The sequence below is a fragment of the Poecilia latipinna genome, unplaced genomic scaffold (assembly GCF_001443285.1).
Source record: "Poecilia latipinna isolate Pla-1442-1.1 unplaced genomic scaffold, P_latipinna-1.0 Scaffold677, whole genome shotgun sequence".
Lineage (NCBI taxonomy): Eukaryota > Metazoa > Chordata > Actinopteri > Cyprinodontiformes > Poeciliidae > Poecilia > Poecilia latipinna.
This window is the reverse complement of record NW_015113293.1, coordinates 12,574-35,181: the sequence shown is the minus strand read 5'-3', so window position 1 is coordinate 35,181 and position 22,608 is coordinate 12,574. Positions and strand designations below refer to the sequence as shown.

General features: G+C 38.7%; 1 protein-coding gene across 3 annotated transcripts in view; it reads left to right on the top strand.

Annotated features, from left to right (window-relative positions):
- The window catches only part of quob (quattro b), a 51,921-nt gene extending 32,128 nt beyond the window's left edge, over positions 1–19,793 (top strand). For all 3 annotated transcript variants that reach the window (XM_015044468.1, XM_015044469.1, XM_015044467.1), the window contains exons 13-24: positions 9,895–10,092; positions 10,179–11,110; positions 12,980–13,229; positions 13,658–13,747; positions 14,600–14,824; positions 15,465–15,635; positions 16,090–16,267; positions 17,117–17,233; positions 17,355–17,612; positions 17,808–18,085; positions 18,218–18,281; positions 18,809–19,793. In XM_015044468.1, the coding sequence (XP_014899954.1) occupies positions 9,895–10,092; positions 10,179–11,110; positions 12,980–13,229; positions 13,658–13,747; positions 14,600–14,824; positions 15,465–15,635; positions 16,090–16,267; positions 17,117–17,233; positions 17,355–17,612; positions 17,808–18,085; positions 18,218–18,256 (2,736 nt within the window). In that variant the 3' untranslated portion in view covers positions 18,257–18,281; positions 18,809–19,793. The remainder of the gene's footprint in view (positions 1–9,894; positions 10,093–10,178; positions 11,111–12,979; positions 13,230–13,657; positions 13,748–14,599; positions 14,825–15,464; positions 15,636–16,089; positions 16,268–17,116; positions 17,234–17,354; positions 17,613–17,807; positions 18,086–18,217; positions 18,282–18,808) is intronic.
- The last annotated feature ends 2,815 nt before the right edge of the window (positions 19,794–22,608 follow it).

Genomic DNA, 22,608 nt, shown 5'->3' with positions numbered 1-22,608 from the left:
AAACATGGCCATGTAAAACTCATTAACCTACTTAACCGCTAGGTCAGGATGCCATACAACTGTTAATAACAAAGTGTATGACGATCTACGTTATGATTCTATGTTGTTGATTAAATGAAATCTTATGGTAATGACGTGTCTGACAGATATAGCCGGTGTTCTATCACATAGCCATACATGCAGTGAGTACCATGCCAGCGCATGCGCATTAAGAAGTCCGACCGTCAGTGGAGTTGTCAGTTCAGCATACGCAACAAGTTATGACGAAAATAAGTAATTAAATTGTTTATAATATGATAACTAGATGGATATACATGCGTTGTCGTGGTTTCAAAGTGTGTTTAAAGCAGGTCTGGCTATAGCTGGATGCCATACAACTGTTAATAACCAAGTGTATGATGATCTACGTTGTGATTCTATGTTGCTGATTAAATAAAATCATATGGTAATGACAGTGTATGCATGTCTAAGCTAAGCATACGACTATCTGACAACGTATGCTGATCTGACAGAACACAGTGAGTTCGTGTTAAGCGTATGATGATCTGACCTGACAGAACACCCGTTCTTTGTTTTTGTAATGCTCTGTGTGCACTGCATCATTATTTTATTTAATTATGTACGTTGATATTTAATTTTACAAATAACTAAAACAAGAACGAAAGAGCACGCAGAGCATGCACATTGCTCTTTGATTGTTTTTGTTCAAAGTGGCAGCTGTTATGTCTGCCATGGTGTCAGACTACCTGGTTTCATGTAGTGGGAGAGAGAGTGAAAACAGTCACGATGAGCGCCTTCTGTTTGGTTACTTCTTGCTTGTTGCTCCTTGGTCAGTGTTCATGGTTGAGCGTTATTTACCGTCAGGGCATTGCCTCAATTGCTATGTTTAATGGTGCAGACAGTGGTGGTTTCTGACATGAGCAATATGGCCAAACGCCCAGGGGGATTATCTTTTTAGGGATGGCACGAGACGACCACGCATTGTAGCACAGAGATAGAATATTTAATATTGGTAAAATGTATTAAGTATTTAATATCTAGGTGTTTTTATAGGAATATGGATCTTTCAGATCAATTTGAGAAGCAATTTTGATCATAATTTACATTTTATTGTGTCATGTAGCGCAAGCCGCTAGTCTTGGACTTGACTCGGTCTCGACTTCCCTCAGTCTTGGTCTTGGTCTTGTCTTGGTCTCAGGTTAGGTAGTCTTGACCACAACACTGGTAATATACGAATAAACTTGACTTGACTAAAACTGGATCATTAAATGGACAATGATCAGAAACACAGCAACCAATTTATCACAGCATTGCTGTGCTATGGCCCACTTAAAGTAAAAACAGCAACCCGATTAAACGTTATAATGGGATTCTGCATAATCAAAGGGTGTACCTAGTTTTTAGACTCATACCTTTTAAATATAGCTATGTTAAGCTATATTTGTATTTTCTTGTTTATTTACAACTAACTGCTCAGCATGAAACAACCAGACACACGATCAGAGCCAAGTTAAAGGGAGCTTGCTCCCACTGGTACATCTTCCTCTTCCTCCAAAAAATAAAAAAAATAAAATCGGCTATCATTTATTTGAGCTGCATTCCCGCTGCCAGTATCTCTGCTTCCTGTTTTTCTCCACTCCCACACTCTCTGTGCCTCATCATCTTTTTTCTGTCTGTGCTCCATGGGACGGGGATTTTCTGCCTGCGGCGCCACTCTGGCTGCTGACCCCGACGTTCTGCTCCCAGAAAAGGTGATGAGACTCGTCCGGTGTGTGTGAGTGACTTATATTGATTCCTGCTGAGATCCTTCAGCCTTCCTAGAATTGACACCAATGACTCATTCTGCAGCTACCCTCAGCTACACACTGTCTCCTGGTGGAAGTCACCAGAAATGCATGCAGTTTGGTCTACAAGTGAAAGTTTTAACCCCTTAACCGTCAGCAAGACATGAGTGTCCTAGATCAACTGACTCACAAGTGTTAAAACATCATTAAAACATCATTAAATTTATCTGGGTGACATAAAAAAGTTGACATTTTCTTTACATATAAATTTTTTCTGTTCTAATTTCCAAAGAGAAGGCAGTCGATAAGCACAGATATGAAATTCTTGGGCCAATTTTCTGGTGATGATTCTGATTTTAGCTAATTTAAACAATTATTTGTCTTTTATAAATACAATATAGTAGAAAACAAGAAGAGTACATTATTTTTTTCTGGCCTCTTGTGTACAATATTTTATTATTTACATTAGAAGTGATGTCACACGGTGTGAGTGAGAAACAAGCTGCTGTAAAATGTTATATATACTTACAAAAGGTCATATTTATTTACGTACAAATTGTTTTAATATACATATCTATACATCACATAAATTACTTTATTATTTATTTAATTTGTGTATTAAATTTCTTAATCTGGGACCTGAGTCAGGTTTTGTTATCACAAACAAGTAAAGGTAGTATAACATATTTTGCATATTTTATTAGTGATTAGCACAGCTAGCACACTTAGCACAGTTATTACCTAAATAGGAGGGGTTTTTTTGTTCTTTTTCTAGCGAGTGTGAACCCTTAGCACCTTAACTGAAGTGTTCAAATGTCACCCAATCTCACCCAGACAAAATAGCAATTTCGTTGTAATACATCAAGACTTCATGTTACCTGCGGAAAATCCTGCTCTCTCACCACCTGAATGAACTGTGACATCTCAATTTAGATGTTTTCTACACTTTTTGTGTTTTGTTTGACCTTATTGGTATTGAAAATAGTAAAAGTTCACTCTTTTTCACTCGGTAACAACATCCACAACAAAGAGTGTTATTGCCAGTGAGGCAGTGCTCTGAGATTATGCCTGTCAGGGGCCGCTCAAGCTGAAAATGATTCCGATCACCAGGCCAATTCTCAGCACACCTCAACTTTAAGGCTGTGTCACTGTCTTTGACTCACCTCTGACTAGACAACATGCTTTGACTGACAAAAAAGGTATTTTCATCTCTGCCCCTGCTGGCCTTCAACTTTAAAATCCTAGTATGAATTTGAAGAACACGAGTAGAGGTTGTAACACTCAGCTACCCATCGACAGCAGCAGCTGAAAGCAATCTGCTGAGTCAAAAGGTAAAAACATCACACAAGTCAAATCTGTGAAAACAATACATGGGGCACAACAAATACACCCCGAGTGTAACACAGCAGAGTTCAGCTGTGTCCAAAGTGTAGTGACAGCTCTGCAGGAAAGCCAGAATTGCCAATGATCTGAACTTTGAGATAAGAAAACAAACAGCAGTCGTTTTTTTTCCCCCAGTGTTGTCGTTTGACCTCTGATCTCGGTAGAGAGCGGAAACGCCCTTTGGGGACCCGACGCTCTGACGGGGCGCGCTGCAGCGTGGGAGGCCTTGTTTACTTTTGCACTAATGTGTCATCTCGGAAGCATTTTTGGACCATGCCTATCATGTAACCCTGGTTTCTGCTTTTCTTGCAGGCCTCAAAGGCATCCTTACCATTTACGGTAGTTTTTAATAAAATACATTTCTGTCATCGCCAAAGCAAGCAAGCTTCACTCCCTCATCATCGGTGTCTCGGACCGAAGGAGATTTGACGCTCCGCTAACAGAGAAGAATGTAACAAGTTACTCCTTGTGGCAAATCTGCTGTCCCATGTGAAAACCTAGCATGCAATGTCATAACAGTGTAGCTGTCAGCTGTGTGGGGTGACCTGCTGGGACATTCCTGGCCCGTGTGGAGGCTGTCATGCCGAGTGGCTCCAGTTGCTCCAAATACCAGTGGCTGCAATAAACTCATAGCCTTTCTGTGTTTGGGAAGTGACGGGACCAACCAAGACAGAGAAGGACACACTCTCTCTCGTAAGCCTCATCACGCACACGTCGTTACCAACCATCAGATCATATGTTAAGGAAATCACCCAGAAGCCCAGTTGGCAAGAAAGCGGGAGACGTCTCCTCTTACTCCAGTTTCCAGGTGGAATCTGGGCAGGAGTGATTGTGCGTAAAAATTTCAGAGTCTACATAAAAAGTTCTTGTCTTTGTACAACAATGCGCTCCTTTCAAAGTGGAAACAGAGATTTCTAATTATTCCTGTTGCCGTGAAACAGATGGCACCCATTTGGAGATGAGGAGAGAAATCAGCAGGCGACCAGAATCCGAATGTTTTCAGCCGGAAAAAACCTTTGAACTTTGACCGGCCGGTCACGAGCTTCAACATTAAAGCTTTTTTTTTTTTTTGAACGTGCCATAAAGCTACCAGGTCTTTGCTAAAAACAACACTCTGCAGTTTTAGTAGTTGCTGCTATTAGATTCGAGGTTTGCTACTTTCAGCATCAGCGAGGTGTTTAACGGTGAAGTCAGATGAAGCGCAGAAACGTAACAAGCTAGTTAACCGGACGGCATGTTAACTAGGCTGCTGAGCTTGGTTTTCATGCTAGTCATTTCATTTTGTTTATCTTAGTTTTGGTCAATGTCTACAAGATTTGTAAAGTAACACACAGGCCAGCTGCCGCAGGTTATCACATAATATCTGCCTTTGATTGGAAATGCTTCACTGGGTCAGATTTGGACACATTTAATCGAAAAGCTGTAATCAGATAAAATAGTTTGATTTGATGCTTTTGAGCTTCGACCCACTTTCTGTTGTGAGCCTTTCTGGATCAGGAGATTTTGGAAATTGTCTTAATGGTAGTTTGATAGTGATAATAGATAAAAGTATATATATATATATATATATATATATATAGAATGCAAACTTGTTTTCTTTGCATTATTTGAGGTCTGAAAGCACTGCAACTGTCATTACTTCGTCCAATTCACATTTTCTGCAAATAAATACTAGATTTTTGCTTGAATTTCAGAGACATATTGTCAGTAGTTCATAGAGTAAAAGAACAATGTTCGCTTTACTCAAACATATACCTATAGATTCTAAAATCATAGAAACCGATCATTTTAAGAGGTCTATTTTTTTTAAAGCACAACTGACTTTTCCTTGACAAAATATATGATGCCAAACAGTAGAGACTAAACAGATGTTTTCTTCCTCCTGATTTAGTAAAAACTTGACATCAATCAGAAACACTTGTCTAAATTTGGAAAACTACATCTTCAGCATGAGAGCAGGTGTTTTTCCTCTAATAAATCCAGATTACAGGTTTGTCCACACTTCTAGTTTTACTAGCATGTTGTTGGGTACATGCAGCCAGGTTTTTCTACAGACATGTACAGTAAGTACATGCCTCCTTCATCGTTAAAGATAATTACGTTGGTATGAGGGCCTGGGAAACAAGTGGGAGGGATTCTCTCGTTTGTTTCGGAGGTGGAGCTTTTTAACTAGACCTGTCCATGTTTAGAGGTGTGTTGGAGCAGTAACACACACAGACTCTCGTGCACACACGCAGTAAACCCTCCCTCTTCTCTTAAGGATGTTTTTTTGTTTTCCCCTGTAACTTTTTCACAGCCCAGCAGAGCCTTGGAGCAACAAACCCAGACTAATAACAGCCTTAATAAAGCGTCACGGCCCTGCCCCACACACAAAGCAAAGACACAAAGAGTCTTTGTATCAGACAAAACACAGGTGTTGGAACCTAAATAGTTTCCACACGAATGTGTTTCCCCACCCCCCTTTTTGGTTTTCCTCCGAGAAAAACCAGGAAGCTGTGTGTTACGGCTCTTGTGAAAATCAAGGAGAAACTGGAGTTGACATACCACGAGGTTTCTTTGCTCACGTTAAAGCTAGAAGCCCGGCTGACGATTGGATGATAGCTGCCACTCTGTTCAGGCTGCTGCTCAGGATGTGCGCTGCACGTTGAGTGAGAGCAAACACGACATCAGATTTAATAAAACGCAAACACTGTCATCTACAAAATCGCCGAGCAGCGGTGAAACAGCTCGACTCAGCACTGTTCGGGCAGAGCGAAGGCTGAGAGGCTCGGCCCATGCTCTGATCTGCGCACAACGAATTTATTCATTGGCATTACTTTGTAAAGACGAATGGAATAGATCAACTTCCTATGAAACCCTTACATGTGAGAGTAAAAAATAAGAATGTAGGTGTACAGAAATACAAGTTAAAACAACCGATGAAACCAAACAGGTAAAAAAAAAAAAAAAAAAAAACTACATAAAGATCAATTAATCAGTGGATAATAGGTATGTTCAAATCAGAGATTTGCGGATTATTTCTGATCTCCGTTTTTTTATTGAGACCTAATTTTTATTGTTTTCAATCAAAAGTTAAAAAGTATTATTAACAGTGTTTTCATTAATTACTTATATGAAGTTTATGCAACGAATTTGCGAAACAAATCTGAGAATAGATCAATATTTACTTTTAAGAAAATAATAAAACATTATATTCTTTCAATGTATGATGAAATATATTGATTCAATAGAGTGTGGCAACATTACAAAGATCATTTTTATTTGTTAATATTAGTTTCTTATATACAAATCACCTGGTTTATGTCTAAAGATCTCTCTGTATGGACGGTTGATTGTTGCTAATGGTATAGTCGACTGTGTAATTTTTTTTTTCTTCAAACTACTCCATTAAATTCTTCTATCCATATCAGCACGTGCCATGTTTATTTCAAATTGTAAATGCTTGAAGTAAACAAATGAATTAACTAAGAAAGCTTCCAGGAAAGACATTTACAGAAAGTCCTCCAGATGTACTTGATCCTTCACCAGCTTGAAGGTATGAAACGACTAAAACTGCAACATCACAGGGCAAAGTAGCAACATTTCTACTCTGGCTTTGCTTCAGCATCTTGAATCGGCAGCAGTCCCTTAAAGATACAGTGTATCAAATAGTTTTCAACACCTGCTGTGTTTTCTCTAACTGAGCCGATGATGAAACAGAAATCACACCAAAGTGTTGCTGTTAGCTCGTTCTCTTAGCGCTAACGTGTGATACATTCACTGAGCGGATAAAGATTGGATTTCTGAGCTTCAAGAAGTCAGCTGCTATTCAAGCTGAAAGCAAAAGGAGAACAAAATGCCTCAGTATTATTAACCTAACATGTCCAAGTTAGGTAAAGCCTTACATCCCACACAGTTACACCGTTAGTATTTATGAGTGTAAATTAAAATGATGCCTGTATGGAAATATTCTGTAGTTGCACCTCTGGATCAAACGTTAACCTGTCTGCACTGTTTTGCCATTTTTTACGGCTTCCGTCTCTCTCGCATGCTAACAGGCATAAACACCAGAGCATCAGGCGTTTAAAGAGCGAGCAGCCTCTGTTCTGCAAAATTATTAGCTGTTTGACACGAAGGTCAACAGATTGGCTGAAGATTGCGGTGCTGCTTCTTTCTCTCCCTTAAATGGGCCTGAAGGAATCCCGGCGTATTCAATACCGACGACACCCTGCCCCGGCGTAACCTCCGCCCTCAGCCGTGTGTCACCGCTGATCTACTCCAGGCAGAAAGGGAAGGCGTGGGCGTAAATGAGAAAAACAAACAAAAAAGTAAATCGAAATATTTTTTGTTTTTTTTTCCTTTACGACTTTATCAGCTGTCACAGCACAATGCTTATCCCAGCTGATTCATCAAGCTACACCCGTCAGGCACCGACTGCTGCGTTTTATCTGAATTCATATTTGACAGAAACAGAGTGGCTGGAAAGTTCCACTGCCAACTCTGTTCATGTCTAGTTTGCATAAAAGTTACCAGAGAGTTGTTAAAAACGTTAAAAATTCACCCCATTTGGCTAGACTGTAGATGAGAGAAAACTTTACCAAAAATGTCATGTACACTGCAAGAAACGCAAAGTCTTACCAAGTGGTTTTGGTCTAGTTTCTAGTGCAAATATTTTAGTACACTAAGACAAAGACAAAACTAACTTTTAAGTAACTTTCCAGCAAGATATACGAGATTGGTTTTAGTCAATAATTCCTTAATATTGATGAAAAAGTTCTAGTTCCTTTAGTAGATTATTCCACTTATAACAGGGGGAAAATATCTTGTTATAAGTGAAACTAATCTGCCAATGGAACTAGTACTTTTTCTGCAATTTTAAGTAACTACTTGGTGAGAGTTTGTGTTTTTGCAGTGTATGACTTAATAAACATACAAAGTCAGTTTTTTATGAGAAACATATGAATTTGGTCAAATTAAAAATAAATGAAAACTGCTCTTCTAATGGTAATTGCCAGAAAGAGTGGAGCGAGAAGGTCAAACTTTATGAATTCCAGTTATGAATCTGTTAGTTTGTTATATGAAATCAAGACAGATGGAAATAGTGGAGTTTTACTGGGCCAAAAAAAAAAGAATGAATGAATGAATATTGGATACATTTTGGTGATCGCACCTTGTTTTTGGATTTAAATAATCTAAGAAACATCTGGTAAAAATTCATGTAAGCTGAAGTTCCTACAGAGTGTGATGCCACATTTATTACAAAATACTGACTTTACATAACCAGCTGAAGTCATAAAACTGCCTTAAATCTGTCAACGCTTTCTAAAAGTCAAACCTGAAAAGCAGCGTTAGTCCGCTGTCGACCGCACTGCAGCTGCGGACATGAATCAAACCTGACGGCTTGATGCCAATCCAAAAACAGAACAGGCTGAGATAATCGTTTTCTATGCTTTAAAACATCAAAACAAATGGAAATAAAGCAACAACTTCACAAGTAGAAAGTCACCACTTTAGTCACCGTTTATGACTAAATGCTGTACAATATCTGGGTTTTGTAGCCCAGTGGCATGTGTCAGTCTAAAAACATCACCGACTGACGTAAACGCTGAGGAAGGAAGAAAGTTAAAAAAAAAACGAGGTGTGTACAATATTAAGATTATTAACAGAGAAGTGAAACTTTTTGTCTGTTATGATAAAGAGATAGCGAAAATCTCGTTGCATTCCTGTGACATTCATCTCGTCTGTTCCATCCNTGCTGTCCAGTTACAATCAGCCATATTTGAATGCCTTTTTCTCTTTAAAGCACAAGGGGAATTAATTAAAGGGCATGGTAAAAATATTCACACCCCTTTTACTTTATTTATTTATTTTTTTTTACATTTTGTTGCATTACAGCCACAAACTTCAATGTATTTTATTGAAATGTTATGTGACAGGCATGCGCAGAAGAGTGCTTAAATGTGAAGTGTAAAGAAATTAAACGAGCTTTTCAAATTTCTTTTCCAAATAAAAATATGACAACCACTGCTTGAACGCTTGAATCGGTATTCACAACCATGTCATGCTGCTGTTGGGTCTGTAAAACTTTTGATGTATGTCTCTAGCAGTTTTGCAGATGTAGAAAAAGTGCCTCAGCCTGGGGAAGGGGGCTGGGATTCAGCACTTTTTTCTTTTAGTTCTTGTCTGCGTTATTCTAACACATGGATATGATTTGAGCTAAATACCTCTGGTGGTATGCTTGGGGCCATTATTCAGCTGGAATAATGGAATAATGGCCCTTTTCAAGTCTTTTCAAGTCTTTGTTTGTTAGCATTAATTGTTTTTTTCTGTTTTTTGCCGAATTTCTCTGCATTTAGTTGCATCCATCTACTGCAACATGTCTTGTGGCAAACTGGAAGTGGGGCTTCGTCCAGTGATTGTTTTCATCCCAGTAGGAGGAAAAACATCCCCAGAGGATGATGCTGGAATCACCGGCTATCAGATACAAAAGGGGGTTAAAAAAGAGGCACACTTTCAGATTTTAGTATGCAGTTATAGTAGGGGTGGTGTGTGCAGGGGGGTCGTTGCTTTTATGTTTTAATACAACAAAATAAGTAATTGAATACCATATATGCTTTTGATTAACCTTCAAAGTTATAAAAATCCTAACAGAATACATTGAGGTTTGTGGTTGCTAGGTGGAAAATATGAAAATACTGCAGGAACATGAATACATTTGCTACACTTGATGCTATGTGATTTGTCACAGGACAAACAACAGTATGCCTTGATGCTCATCAAGGAGGCGGAGGAGATCATTGGCACCACTAACTCGAGTCCCGCTGCTCAGATTTTTCGGACCCTGGTCGGCACTTTTAAATCGAACGTAGAAGACTTCGTGTTGCGGGCGGAACAAAGGCAGAAAGATTTAATGTCAGTCGTGCATTTGTTCAGGTTTTGTAAACAGGTTTGTAGCTTTGTAAATCATTTCTTAGTATATTTCTTCTCACTGGGCCTCTACAAAACTTTACTCGTTTTGTTTCGTATTTCCAGGCAACAGACTGGGCTAAAGAATGTCGTAGCCTTGTGGATCAGGTCGAAGAAGGATGTTGCTCATCTCAGACCCTAAACACACTTCAGATGCAACGAGAGAGATTAGCTGGTGAATTTTCCGCCCCACACTTCCAGGCTCTGAGGGCTAAGGCCTCTGCCATGGGAGCAGAGGCCTCCGGGATGCTGAGAGCCTGGAATGCAGCCTGGATCCAGAGCCAGGAAGTCAAGCAGCGTCTTGAGGAGATGCAGGAGAAGCACAAAGGCGCAGAAAAGAACCCGACCCAGCAGACCACAGCTGCAAACCCTCTGGGGGAGCAGGAAGAAGAGGAGAGGGAGGGGAAAAGGAATGAGCCGGGGGAAGCTCGGAGCTCTCCCATCCCACAGCAGAGCTCTCATGTGGACGTCGTCAGCACTGCGAAATGTCAGGGAGAAGCCGTCTCCACGGCATTCTCAAAGCACAACTGTGAATCTGACCTCAGCATTAAGAAAGAATTACTTGAAGCACAACGCAAAAACTCAGAGAATACTTCTGCTTTGTCACAAACTGCCGATTTTCACACAGCGAGCCAATGCAAGTCGAAAGAGCACCACAGCATTGCAGATCTCAGCGGTGCAGAAAGAAAGGATTTCCCGGCCCATCAGACTCTGGGTCGGTCTCTGAGCGAGGGCTCGTATGAGACGAGTGTCTATGGCTTCTTGCCTCTAAGTCACAAACACTGCCACGGCAGGAAACACTCCCTGGATCAGAATCTGCAGCCCACCCAAGAGCTGCAGACTTTACATCAGGAGGGCGTGCAGCCAGACAACCTGAGCTGTGAGTCGAAAAGAGACGGTAAACAAGGGGAGGGAAAGGACGGTACCATCCCCACCCGGAGTCCGGAGGATTTAAGGACTTCAGAGACATTACTCACTCCAGCAGAAAGCAACATTTTGTAAGTAATCCTCCCTTCTTTGGTTTCTAAAGGAAACTGGAGGACAGGAAATGGAAAACAGCAAATGCAATCACATACACTCATATTCAGTAACTTAGAATATCATTTAAAAGTTTATTTACTTCAGTAACTTAATCCACTAAATAAAACACATTACATATAATCTCATACAGACTGTTTTCAAGACTTTATTTCCTTAAAATCATAATTTTTCACTTTAGAGTTGAAATTAAATGTTCTAATTAAATTTTTTTTAAAAAGTGACACATTCGGTTTTTTGTGCTGTCTGACGAGGTTGTTGGACTAAGATTACTGGGCGTTTAGATGTTTTGGTGAACATCTGATATGTTAAATGACATCTGACTCATTTACTTTAAGGCAACACCTCAAGCAGAAGTCTGGTTTATTGCTGGGTACAATTTTCAGATGCCAGAAGATGTTACGTTTATACATTGAAGCTGTTCAAACTAGTCAAAGACTTGGAGTTTTGTCCTGTGGTCTCTGGAAACAGAAATGAATCAGTTTTGACCGTAATCAAGCAATCAAATTTTATTTGTAAAAGCACATTTCAGCAGTGAGGCAGTTCAAAGTGCATCATAAATGCACAAACATCAAAAGCTGAAACGTTACACTTTTCCGAGTGTCATCGTTACACATCAAACTGTTAGTTGATGTGTAATGATGACATCAACTGTTTCATTTATTGTGAAACAATAAATGAAACAGTTCATTTAACAGTCTTGATTTTTAAGGCACTCAGTGTTTCGCTTTACAGTTTTCTGGATGTTTGTTCCAGATTTGTGGTGCATAGAAGCTGAATGCTGCTTCTCCATGTTTGGATCTGGTTCTGGGGATGCAGAGCAGAACCAGAACCAGAAGACCTGAGAGGTCTGGTGGGTCGATACAACAACGACAACAACAGATCTTTAATGCATAGTGGTGCTAAACTGTTTTGTGTTTTATAAACTAAGTATTTTAAAGTTTATTCTCTGACCTACAGGGAACTTTAGCACTGGGTGATGTGCTCTGTCCTCCCCTATGTGAGAATAATAACAGATTTGGGGGAAAAAGCCAGAATATCATCTCAACAGTTTGTTGCTTACAATGTTAGCAACATTGTAAGTTGTTAACTTACAATGTTGCGATTGTATCTATTGTACTATTGTATCCATTGTGTCCAGAAAAAATATAGTAACTCAGAATAAGATTTTATGAAAAATATTGACGAGTAGTATTAATGTTTTGTATCAGCCCCACATTTTTTCCACACTGGTTTGAGTGGCAGCGTCTCGTTTTTTGGGTGTTTTGCTGCAGGAGGGATTGGTGATGATTTTTATTTTTTTTTTTTCCTTTTGAAATTAGATCACAACATGATGAATGAATGTTGTGTGGAAATGTTGAAGCAACATCAGCCATGAAGTTAATGTTTGGGTGCAAATACTTTGCCAACTGGACAATGTCCCTAAGCAACTGATCAGATTATTTACAAAGTGGCTTAAGGACAATAAAGTCAATCGTTTGGAAGGGGCATCACAAAAACCAGCTCTACAAAATGCTCTGAAAAAAGTATTAAAACCTTTTAGTTTGGAAAAAGTAATAGTAAAAATAAAAAAAATAAAAAAAGCGCATTACTCTGGCATTCAGCAAGTAAAAATATTTGATTTATCCTAATTGATCTAATCAAATGTCAGACAATGAGAAAAACCTGTTGTGTCTTTTCTGTGCCGGTGTGTGGTTTCAGCTGTGAAGATGTAAAAGAAATATTCGCATGGATCAAAGGAGGAAGTTATGTGGTACGCATAGCTAATGAAAAGCGCAATTGTATAAAATCAGTGACTTTGCATTTTTCATTTCCTACTCTTGGAACAGGAAAGTCCAGAAGATCTTGGAGGAGCTCCTGTCCACAGAGCGGGAGTATGTCAAAGCTCTGGGTTACGTCAGAGAGCACTACTTTCCCGAGCTGGAGAGAGCAGACGTCCCGCAGGACCTCCGGGGCCAGAGGGGCAGCATTTTCGGGAATTTGGAAAAGCTCCACGACTTTCACCGCCACTATTTCTCGGACGAATTGGAGAGCTGCGTGAAGGAGCCGTTCAGAGTCGGGCGCTGCTTTTTGCGTCATGTGAGCTCCTGAACTGCTTCCTGAATTGCTTTCCTTGGCGCCATGTGCAGCTAAGATCCCGTTTATTACGACCCTAATCAAGATTTTATCTGAGCCTGCTGTAATTCGGCAGATTTGATTCAGTGTAGAGTCACGATTTTTCAGTTCTGACCTTAAATTTGGATAATTGACCATAATCAGTTGCAGCGAAAACCATTCCAGATGTTTCATAGCTGAAGAACTGAGAATACGTCTGCTGCTTCCAAAAATGTCTGAGTTTCTTTTAAAACAATTTAAACCAGTAATTTTCTAAACAGGACGGGAGTAAGTGTTTGACTAATAGAAGTGCGACTTATTGTTCTCACCTTTGCGTTTCACATTCTGACACAAGTTAGTTTTAAAGGTGATGATGGTTGATGGTGTTTATTTGTTCCCTTTTTTTTTTTCAGAGAGAGAGTTTTGCTTTGTATGCCCTTTACAGCAAAAACAAACCTCAGTCTGACTCTCTTCTTACCAGTCATGGAAAAAGTTTTTTCAAGGTGAGAACCCCACCTTTTTTTTGTCTTGGGTCCCAAAAATAATTTAGTTATTTTCTGTAGCAGGGAAAACATGAAACTTATTTTATCCCTTAGCCTGGTTTATATGTTGTCACTTCCTGGGTCTTATTGGTATTTTCTTAGATAATCCAGAACAAAAGCGGTGCACGATTTTGAAGTTGAGGGAAAATTGCCATACGCCAGGCTTTTCAAAAATACTAATCTGACAGTTGTGTTGTCCATTTGCATTAAACCTGACTGAGTTGATACTTTTGCTGCAGTTTCAGTTGCACATCTATGACTCTGCAAAAATACTGGCTGAAATGTGTCCCATATTTACTTCCAAAATAGCTCAGGCTCAGGCAGATTGGATGGATAGCAACAGTGAATGGCTGTTTTCAAGTCTTGAGTTCAATATTGAACTTTGGGCAGTTCTAAAGCATGAGGGCGCTTTGACCGAAACCTTGCAGCTGTGTTTGCTCCATTCATTTTCTTACATGGTTTTTGTTGGAACATTCGTATGTTGCTCTTCTGCTGTGCACTATGTTTTGTTGGTGTATCACAAATAAAGTGTGCACGCCATTGGAGTCTTTAGCTGTAAAATGATGAAACTAAATAAAATGAACAGGTAAGAAAATTGGTGCAAAGCACTGTATAAAGGTTCGAACCATTTACATCATAACTTCATAAGTTTACTTTTATGGGTTTAAACTGACTGATGGACTGAGTTTTAGCCCACTTAAAAAAATACATGCATAACTCGATTGCCAGTAAATTCAATAACCTTCATTCACCATTTCGTACCACATCTGCACTCTAACCACAATGTTGCTTTGTTTCTGTTGCGTCATTCAGCAAAAGCAGCTAAAGCTGGGGGATAAAATGGACTTATGGTCCTACTTGCTGAAGCCTGTGCAGCGCATCAGTAAGTACAGCTTGCTGCTGCAGGACGTGATGAGGGAGTGTGGACCGGAGCAAACGAAAGAGGTCGCCGAGATCAAGGCAGCTCTGGAAGTCATCCACTTCCAGCTTCGCCACGGCAACAATCTGCTGGCCATGGACGCCATCCGCCAATGTGATGTAAGCGGGGACGCAGGAGTCGTTTTAATTTAGCGTTGAAATGATATCAAGCAAGGTTAAAGCTTTGTATTTCCTTTACATGCTTTTAAAATCACACTCAGCGAACACAGCAACAAATACAAGATGGAGAATTCCAGACGCGGCTCCGTTCCGTGTGGTGTTAGGCAATTTTACAGGACTTGGTGATGTATTGGCAGTAACAATACACTCTAAGACGCAAGAAGGCGACTTTATTGATAATACGAAAATTCATCTTTCGTTGGTTTGGTGAGGTTAGTTTTCCTGACATGTACAGGGAGGGAGGTGAGTTAGAAACAATGACAGATCATCAATCTCTCCTGAACTTTTCCCCGAACTTTGCTGTGTTGCTCCATTATCTGGTGAGCAACAGCGGCAGGAATGGAGTTGAACCTACAGGAATGCAGTTATTTCTTCAATGGCAAACAGACGCTCTCTGTCAGAGATAATAAGAAACCTCTGGGGTTTATGGGGGTTTTTTTTATGCTGACTTCTGTCCATTTTAACCTTTCAGGAGCAATCGCTGACATTCCAACAGAGACTGCATAGTAAACGAAATGAAGCTTCATTTGAAAAGCTGTTTTCACATTAAATGACCACTCGTCCTCTTGTGTGCGCTCAGGTCAATCTGAAAGAACAAGGTCAGTTGATACGCCAGGATGAGTTCTCGGTAACTTTCAGGAAGAAGAAATGTCTCCGTCACATTTTCCTCTTTCAAGACCTCGTTCTCTTCAGCAAGACCAGAAAGACGGATGTGGGAAATGACACATACGTCTACAAACAGTCCTTCAAGGTAACCATTTAGTTCACGTCCATTCACAAACATGACCCTGCAGAAAAAAACAAACAAACAAAAAAAACATTTCTATTTCCAAGATTTAGAAACACTTCCTGACATGCTGACAAGGAACACTTATGTAATGGATAAAATTGACTAAGCTGATCAGATGCATCTTCAACAACTGTCCTTTTTTTACTTTATCTTAATGATAATGACCCCCTTAAAGATTTCTGAATAAACTTAAAACAACATAAAATAAACATATAAAGCTGACTGTCCTTTATACTTACAGAAAAATGCAATGTTCTTGTTTCTTTTTGTGTCTCTTCCTTTCTACACAACGATAAACACAACTTACATCTAACATTTTACACATGTTTGGTGTTTCCTCCTGCTCCTGGAACTGCTTTGCTCCGTTTGGAGCACCGATCTTAAAGAAATCATGGTGTCCTTCTCCTGCATTCAGACATCTGACATCGGCATGACGCAGAACAGCGGTGACAGCGGCTTGTGTTTCGAGATCTGGTTCCGAAAGAGGAAAAGCCAAGACACGTACACACTGCAAGCTGGAAGCCGGGAAGTGAAGGAGGCCTGGACCAAAGACCTTGAGCGGATCCTGTGGGAGCAGGCCATACACAACAGGGGTACAAATATAAATGCACTTTGATTTGCAAAGCGATTCCATATGGGGAATTCATTTAGTAAGAGCTGTAGTATTAGCCACATGCATTGAAACTCCTTTTTGTATCAGTAAAAAGCTTTAATTAAACATTTTCTTGAAGTTGCTTAATATCACACTGAAAATTTCTGAAACAAATCAACCTTTGATATAAAACCTTCAATAAGTATTGAGAGATCCAGTTTTATGAATTTGTTGTTTGAAACTAACAAACTTGTGGCTCATTTATTGCCACGTTTCCTCAGTATTTTGTACAACTCCGTTCTGCGAATGGGACTGTTTATAGTCTTTCTAAACAACATTTCATAAGGCCGCAGAAAACAGAAACGGGGATATTTGGCCATTTCCCATTGTACAATCTATCTAGGGACTGACGCTGGGAGCTGCAGGTCACTAACAGTGAGGTTTGAAGATTTTTTAACACTCTTCTGCTCATGGTGTGAAAAGATAAATAAAGCTCCTTATCCAGCCTAGTGGATAGAGTTGGACAAGAGCTGGGGTAGGCTCTGGATAAGTCACTTTTTTATCACAGAATAAAAAAAATAAAAAATAAAAAAAACCTCAGAAACGTCCTAGAAATCCTGATGAGGATTTTATTAAAAGATCTCATTTATATCAATTTTAAGGAATTGTTGGGGACATTTATGATTTTGCATGTCAAACAGTTTGTATTTTTAGAAATTTGTTTTAATGAGATCATACCTCTGCAAGTCAGTGTACATTTATTTCAGTGGTTTTACAATTCATATGATGAAGTCACGCTTCCTTGTTAGTTTTAAATCGTTGTCCACTCACATTTGTCTTGTCTGTTCAGAGGTCCGTATGCAGGAGAGAGTGTTCCTGGGCATTGGAAACAAGCCCTTCATGGACATCCAGCCCAGCGAAGCGGCTATCAGTGACAGAGCTATAAACTATGTTCTGATAGGAAGGGGTGAGCATTTGGTGCAAACGCTTCAACCTTTTTTTTTTTTTTTTTTTTTTTTTTGAAATCATAATTAGGTTTATAATGTTTGGTCATCCTGCCGCTGATGAAAACATAATTGTCCCTTCAGAAAACAAGGCGCTGTCCTCGTTGGGGTCGTCGGCCTCGCAGGGTGGGCTTCTGGAGGGACGACCAAAATCTGTTGGTTCAGGCAGCAGCTCCTCTTCCTCCTCTTCCTCTGGACGCGGTTCCATGCCCCCTATTGGATTTGTTGGTGGTGGTCCAAAGCGAAGGGTGGTCTCAGGGGGGCTTGTGGGATACGTATCGCCTCCTGGATCTCTAGAAGAGGATGAAATGGACCGTGAGAGTGGAAATCAGAACTTATTACGTGAGTGAAAATTTGAAGAAAGCAGGATTCACATTTCCTGTACAACATTAGCAACCTTAAGATCTGGCTTATTACTTCTAGTGCGAAGGCAAGGGTTTTCCTTTGCAAGACTTGTTTCTGTCAAGGTAGAAGGTTTTGCTAACGCCAAAGTAAAACCAATCGGTAAACTCCTCCGCGTGTTTCTCCGTCCTCCAGTGGACAGCTCCGAGTCGTCGGGAGAGAGCGTGAGCGGTTTCAGCAGCTGCAGTCACAGCTGCCGCTCCGCTGCGGGAGAGATGGACGACAGCTCTTCTGTCTGCGCCTCGATCATCACCTTGAAAGAAGTCGGATCTGCTCGTTCCACCGAAGCTTTGTCCGTTTCCCAAAGCCCAGACGCTCTTCAAGAATCTGCAGTGAGCAGCCCATCACCAGCAGCCCCCAGGATGAAACTCCAGCAGCAGCAGCAGCAGACCGAGGATCTGCCTGACAGCAAGGTGTGACGCCTTTAATTTACTCTGCAGATGGTTTAAAACAATACAATGAAATGTATTTGCCTGCAGTGTCTATATTACTAAATACACAGTTTAAAAGATGGCGTGATTAAAATTAAATTATGAATCTTTCAGGCTGAAAGCACAAGTGCTGGAAAGTCTACAGAGGTTTGATCTGTGAGATGCGGTACAGTTTAAAGTAAGTATAACATAGAAATGATACTTGAAACTGCCGTCACACTGTCCCCTGTCTTGACAAGTGTGTTGATGTATTAAACAAAATGGTACTTTGGTCTGACGGAGGGGAAATTAAGTCTATTTTTGTGTAGTTTAATATGTATATTCTGATGGATGTAAAATATGCATCGTTTTACTTTTGCTTTGACGTCGCTGTCACATTTAAACTATTTTTAATTATATAAAGGATCAGCTGACCCAAGAGGTCAATTAATGTGCAGCTAAAGTGATCAAATGGCAGCACAGAGAGTCGACAGCTGGCTGGATTTGGCTTCTGTTGATGATCCAGACTTGAGTAAATCTTTATCAGCTGAATCTTTTGACTCTTCAAAAAAATAAAAATAAATAAAAAAATCTTCTCTGGAGATCAAATTGTGCCACTGGAACACAAATAACAGGGATTAAACTATTATTTGCACTTTGAATTTTACATAAATAATTTTTTTTTTTTTTTTTTGGTTGTATTTTTTGTGTTTCATTTTTCTCCAGAGGTTAAAAACAAATAAACGCTCACTGAAGGTCTTCAGCCCTGAATAAATTTGTTTTTGCTGCACCCAGGAGCCTTGGAAGTCAGATCGAGGAAGGACTTTACACCTCACCGCAAGACGGAAAACCAGTGGGAACTTTATTATACTCAGTGATCAGGTTAACCACTACCACCATTACGGATGACAAATAAATATTTCTTTGTGTCTTATTCATTCACGCACTAAAGGGATGCGTTCACAAATAGATGTTGGACACCGTTATATATCCAACTGATTTAACGAGATACAAAACAATGGACGCAATTTATTTACTACTGCCACTTTTACGTTTTATAAGTGTACCAATCATTTTACATTTTGAGTTTGAGTTAGTGAGTAACCTCAAATATTTGAGTTGGAAGTTCGACTTCAGAGGATGTTCCAGTTGACTTGTAAGTCCTCGTGGAGCATACCATCGTTTCCAGCTGTTTCTATATTCTGTTACAAGTTTGTAAATAGTTTTTTTTTATATATATATATAAAAACAGTTTTTTATATCACCACTAAAGCAATCACTTAGAAATGTATCTTAATTGATCTTGATTTTGAAATGCATACAGTATGACTTTACATAAAATAAAGCCATGTGATTTCTAGTTGTTCTAATCAGATATGTTTAGATGTAGATCATAAAATTAATGCAGTCAGGTTATCGTATTGCAGTGCTGCAGTTAATTGCACAGTGGCTTGAAAACATGTAATAAAAAATAAGTTTTGTTTATGTAATAATTCTGTTGGCATAAATATTATAACTTGGTGTTTAACATTTGATATAAAATTGCTTTTATTTTGAAAGTATTTCTTTCCATTTTCAGCCCATTTAAACTGCATTACTAGTAGATAGTGCATAATGTGTTGGCTTTTTATATCACAAAAAATATTCCCACAAAGTTTTTTGTGTTTGCATTTCGGTGTTTTGTAATAAAAAATAACATTTTTGTATCAGCCAGGGTTGAGTCTTTATTTATTTATTTTTTTCAGTTTCAACATGAACGATAATTAATAGGGATGTAATAACATTTTGCAACGTTGAAACACTCCAGAAATTTCTCTTAAGTCATGACGCCGCACCATTGTGCTGTCAGTTTCCTACTTTATTTCCTACTTCATTTGTCTGATACAAAATTGTATTTGATGACATAAAAACTTTAAGTGTGACAAAGTTAAAAACAGAGGAAATCTAAAATGCTTTTCACATCCCTGTATTGTTATGAGCCCAGTACAAGACGTTTAGTGCTTTTAGTTTGAGATGTTGTTGTGTATACATTTGAGACATTTGAAATAAGTAATTTTTCAATGTCCCTATTATGTTGGTAGACCTGACAAAAAGAAAGACATCTTATTAGACTGACATTTGGTATAAAACATACTGAAGAAGAATTTATTCTATTTAAAAAAACAAACAGGAAGCATTTCTTTTGCAATTTTTGAAATTAAGACCTGAGAGCTAATCACATTCTATAGATTAGTAAAGCCTGGACTGGAATATTCTACACTTATTACAGATTTAAAAAAAACAACCCAAGAAGCAGTTTATGGTTTGTTAAACATTTTTTCTATTTTAGTCCAACAACTGGGTGCATATAATTAGATATAGATGTTTATCAAGGTGTATAGATTCAAAAAGACCTTTTGAGTGATATAGGAAACTGTCATAGATGGACATATTGATGAGCGATCAATATAGCAGACAGCTCGAGTTGACTGTGCAAAATTTTATTATTATTAGTATCAATCCATACACAATAAAATTATCTTTAGACTTATGATCTCATTAAACAAGAGAGACCATACTTCAAAGCATCAGCACATTCATATCAGCAAAACAATGGGAATTATTGGTTTTCCCACAAATATCTTCTAAATCTGGTGCTGTGAGAATAATGCACCATTAAATCTAAAAAAGAAGTTTTGACAGTGTCTGATGAAGTCGGTCAGTGCCTTGCAATAACATTCAAACTCCTCCAACTTTTTCACAATTTGTCAAAGTAGAACCACATATTTTAGTGAATGATGTTTATTATTTAATGTGGTAGAACAACGCAATGCAGAAATAAAAGAAAAAAATACTAACACAAATCAGAAATGAATTATTGAATCACAATGTGCTGCCTTGTGTTGGCCTATCACAGAAAACCTCAAGAAAATATATTGTTCAAGGGATATGAATAAATAAATAAATGTGCATATTTCCAAATTATCTCTGTTTTTCTTTCTTTCTTTTCTTACATTCTTAAAATTTCATGAGCAATCCAGATCATCCAAGTAACAAAAAACAAAATCCTCACTGTGTTATTTTGGTCTGATCTTTGGTCTTTTTAACATTCCTTGGCATGAAGGCCAACTTTGAGGCCAAAATGCTCACACAGAGAGCAAAACACACTTTAGTTTTGACCTCACATGGAAAAAAAAAAGTGCTGCAAAATCCTCAGAAGAAACCATTTTTACTTATTGAACATGTTTTACAAATGAAGTGAAGGAATGTTTTCATGTTTGCTTTCTGTCTCCAGAATCTGCTAACTGAAACATTGTGATAGCAGATAATTTAACAAATAAAAGGAAGCACTACACAGGAAAAAAAAAAAAAAGAGATTATTTTATGGGTAAAATTAAAATGAAAAGCAAACAAACAAACAAACAAAAAAACCCCTATTAAATCCAGTTGTGCCTACATAATGTACTCTTAGGGTGATTCACCAAAACCAAAATCCATAGCAAACAGAAATATAGAAGTTTTGTTCACATGTTCATCTGATTAGGTGGTTATATATAATCAACTTGCGAATGCCTATCATATCCTCCCAGTCGGGAAGGATATGGTTTATGTGTTGTAGTGAGGCAAGACCTTATTCAGGTGTTGGAGCGACAAACCCTTTGTACTTGGGAATGGCTACCTATGCGGCATTTTGGGGAAATTGTAGTCAGTGATTTTACAGAAGAGATTTGGAGTCCACACGCATGAATGGCACACAAGTTTTTATGAACTGTGCAATGCTGTGAGAGGTCTGGTGCAACCAGTGGCACATGTCAGGAAAAAAACTAATAATCATCCTAATACTTCCTGTCTTCCTCTTCATCATTTCCGACAGTAGTAACATCCGGGTGTTGATTACGTGACACTGATGCAAAAAAAAAAAAAAAAATGTTTCCATGTAGTTTTGCAAAATCCATCTATGTCGATGCGGCTGAGAAACTTGCATTTGTATAAAAACAAATGCATGGCGCACTTTCCAGATTTATGATAAAATTAGGAAAAACATCGATATTTGTACTTTACAGATATTTTTGCTTTGACTAAAGAGATTTTAGTCAAAACTAAAATCTCTCTAGTTTTGACTAAAGAGATTTTAGTCAAAACTAAAATCTCTCTAGTTTTGACTAAAGAGAAACTAAAACGTGAAAGTTTTAAGTTTCACGTTAAAAACTTCACTTTTTAACATGAAAAAAGTGAAATTGTGGCACTTGCAACAAAAATGCTTTTCTTTCAAAAATATAAAACAACTTTAAACACATTTCGAGTACAAGTCTTTGAGGAACAGGAGGCGTTTAAAGAAATCATTTTTAACTCATTTATGTGTATGTCCTCATTCATGTTTAATTTCTGGATGATGCAGAAACGGTCCGAGTGAGTGTTTGTCAAAAAGTGCATTGAAGCTTCCAGCGAAAAAAACATTTGACAGACTTTACTTTATCTGATGGGGAGGAGGTGAGTGAATCACTATTGCATACAGTTTGTGTGCGCAATGCAGCCAAGTCTCGCCT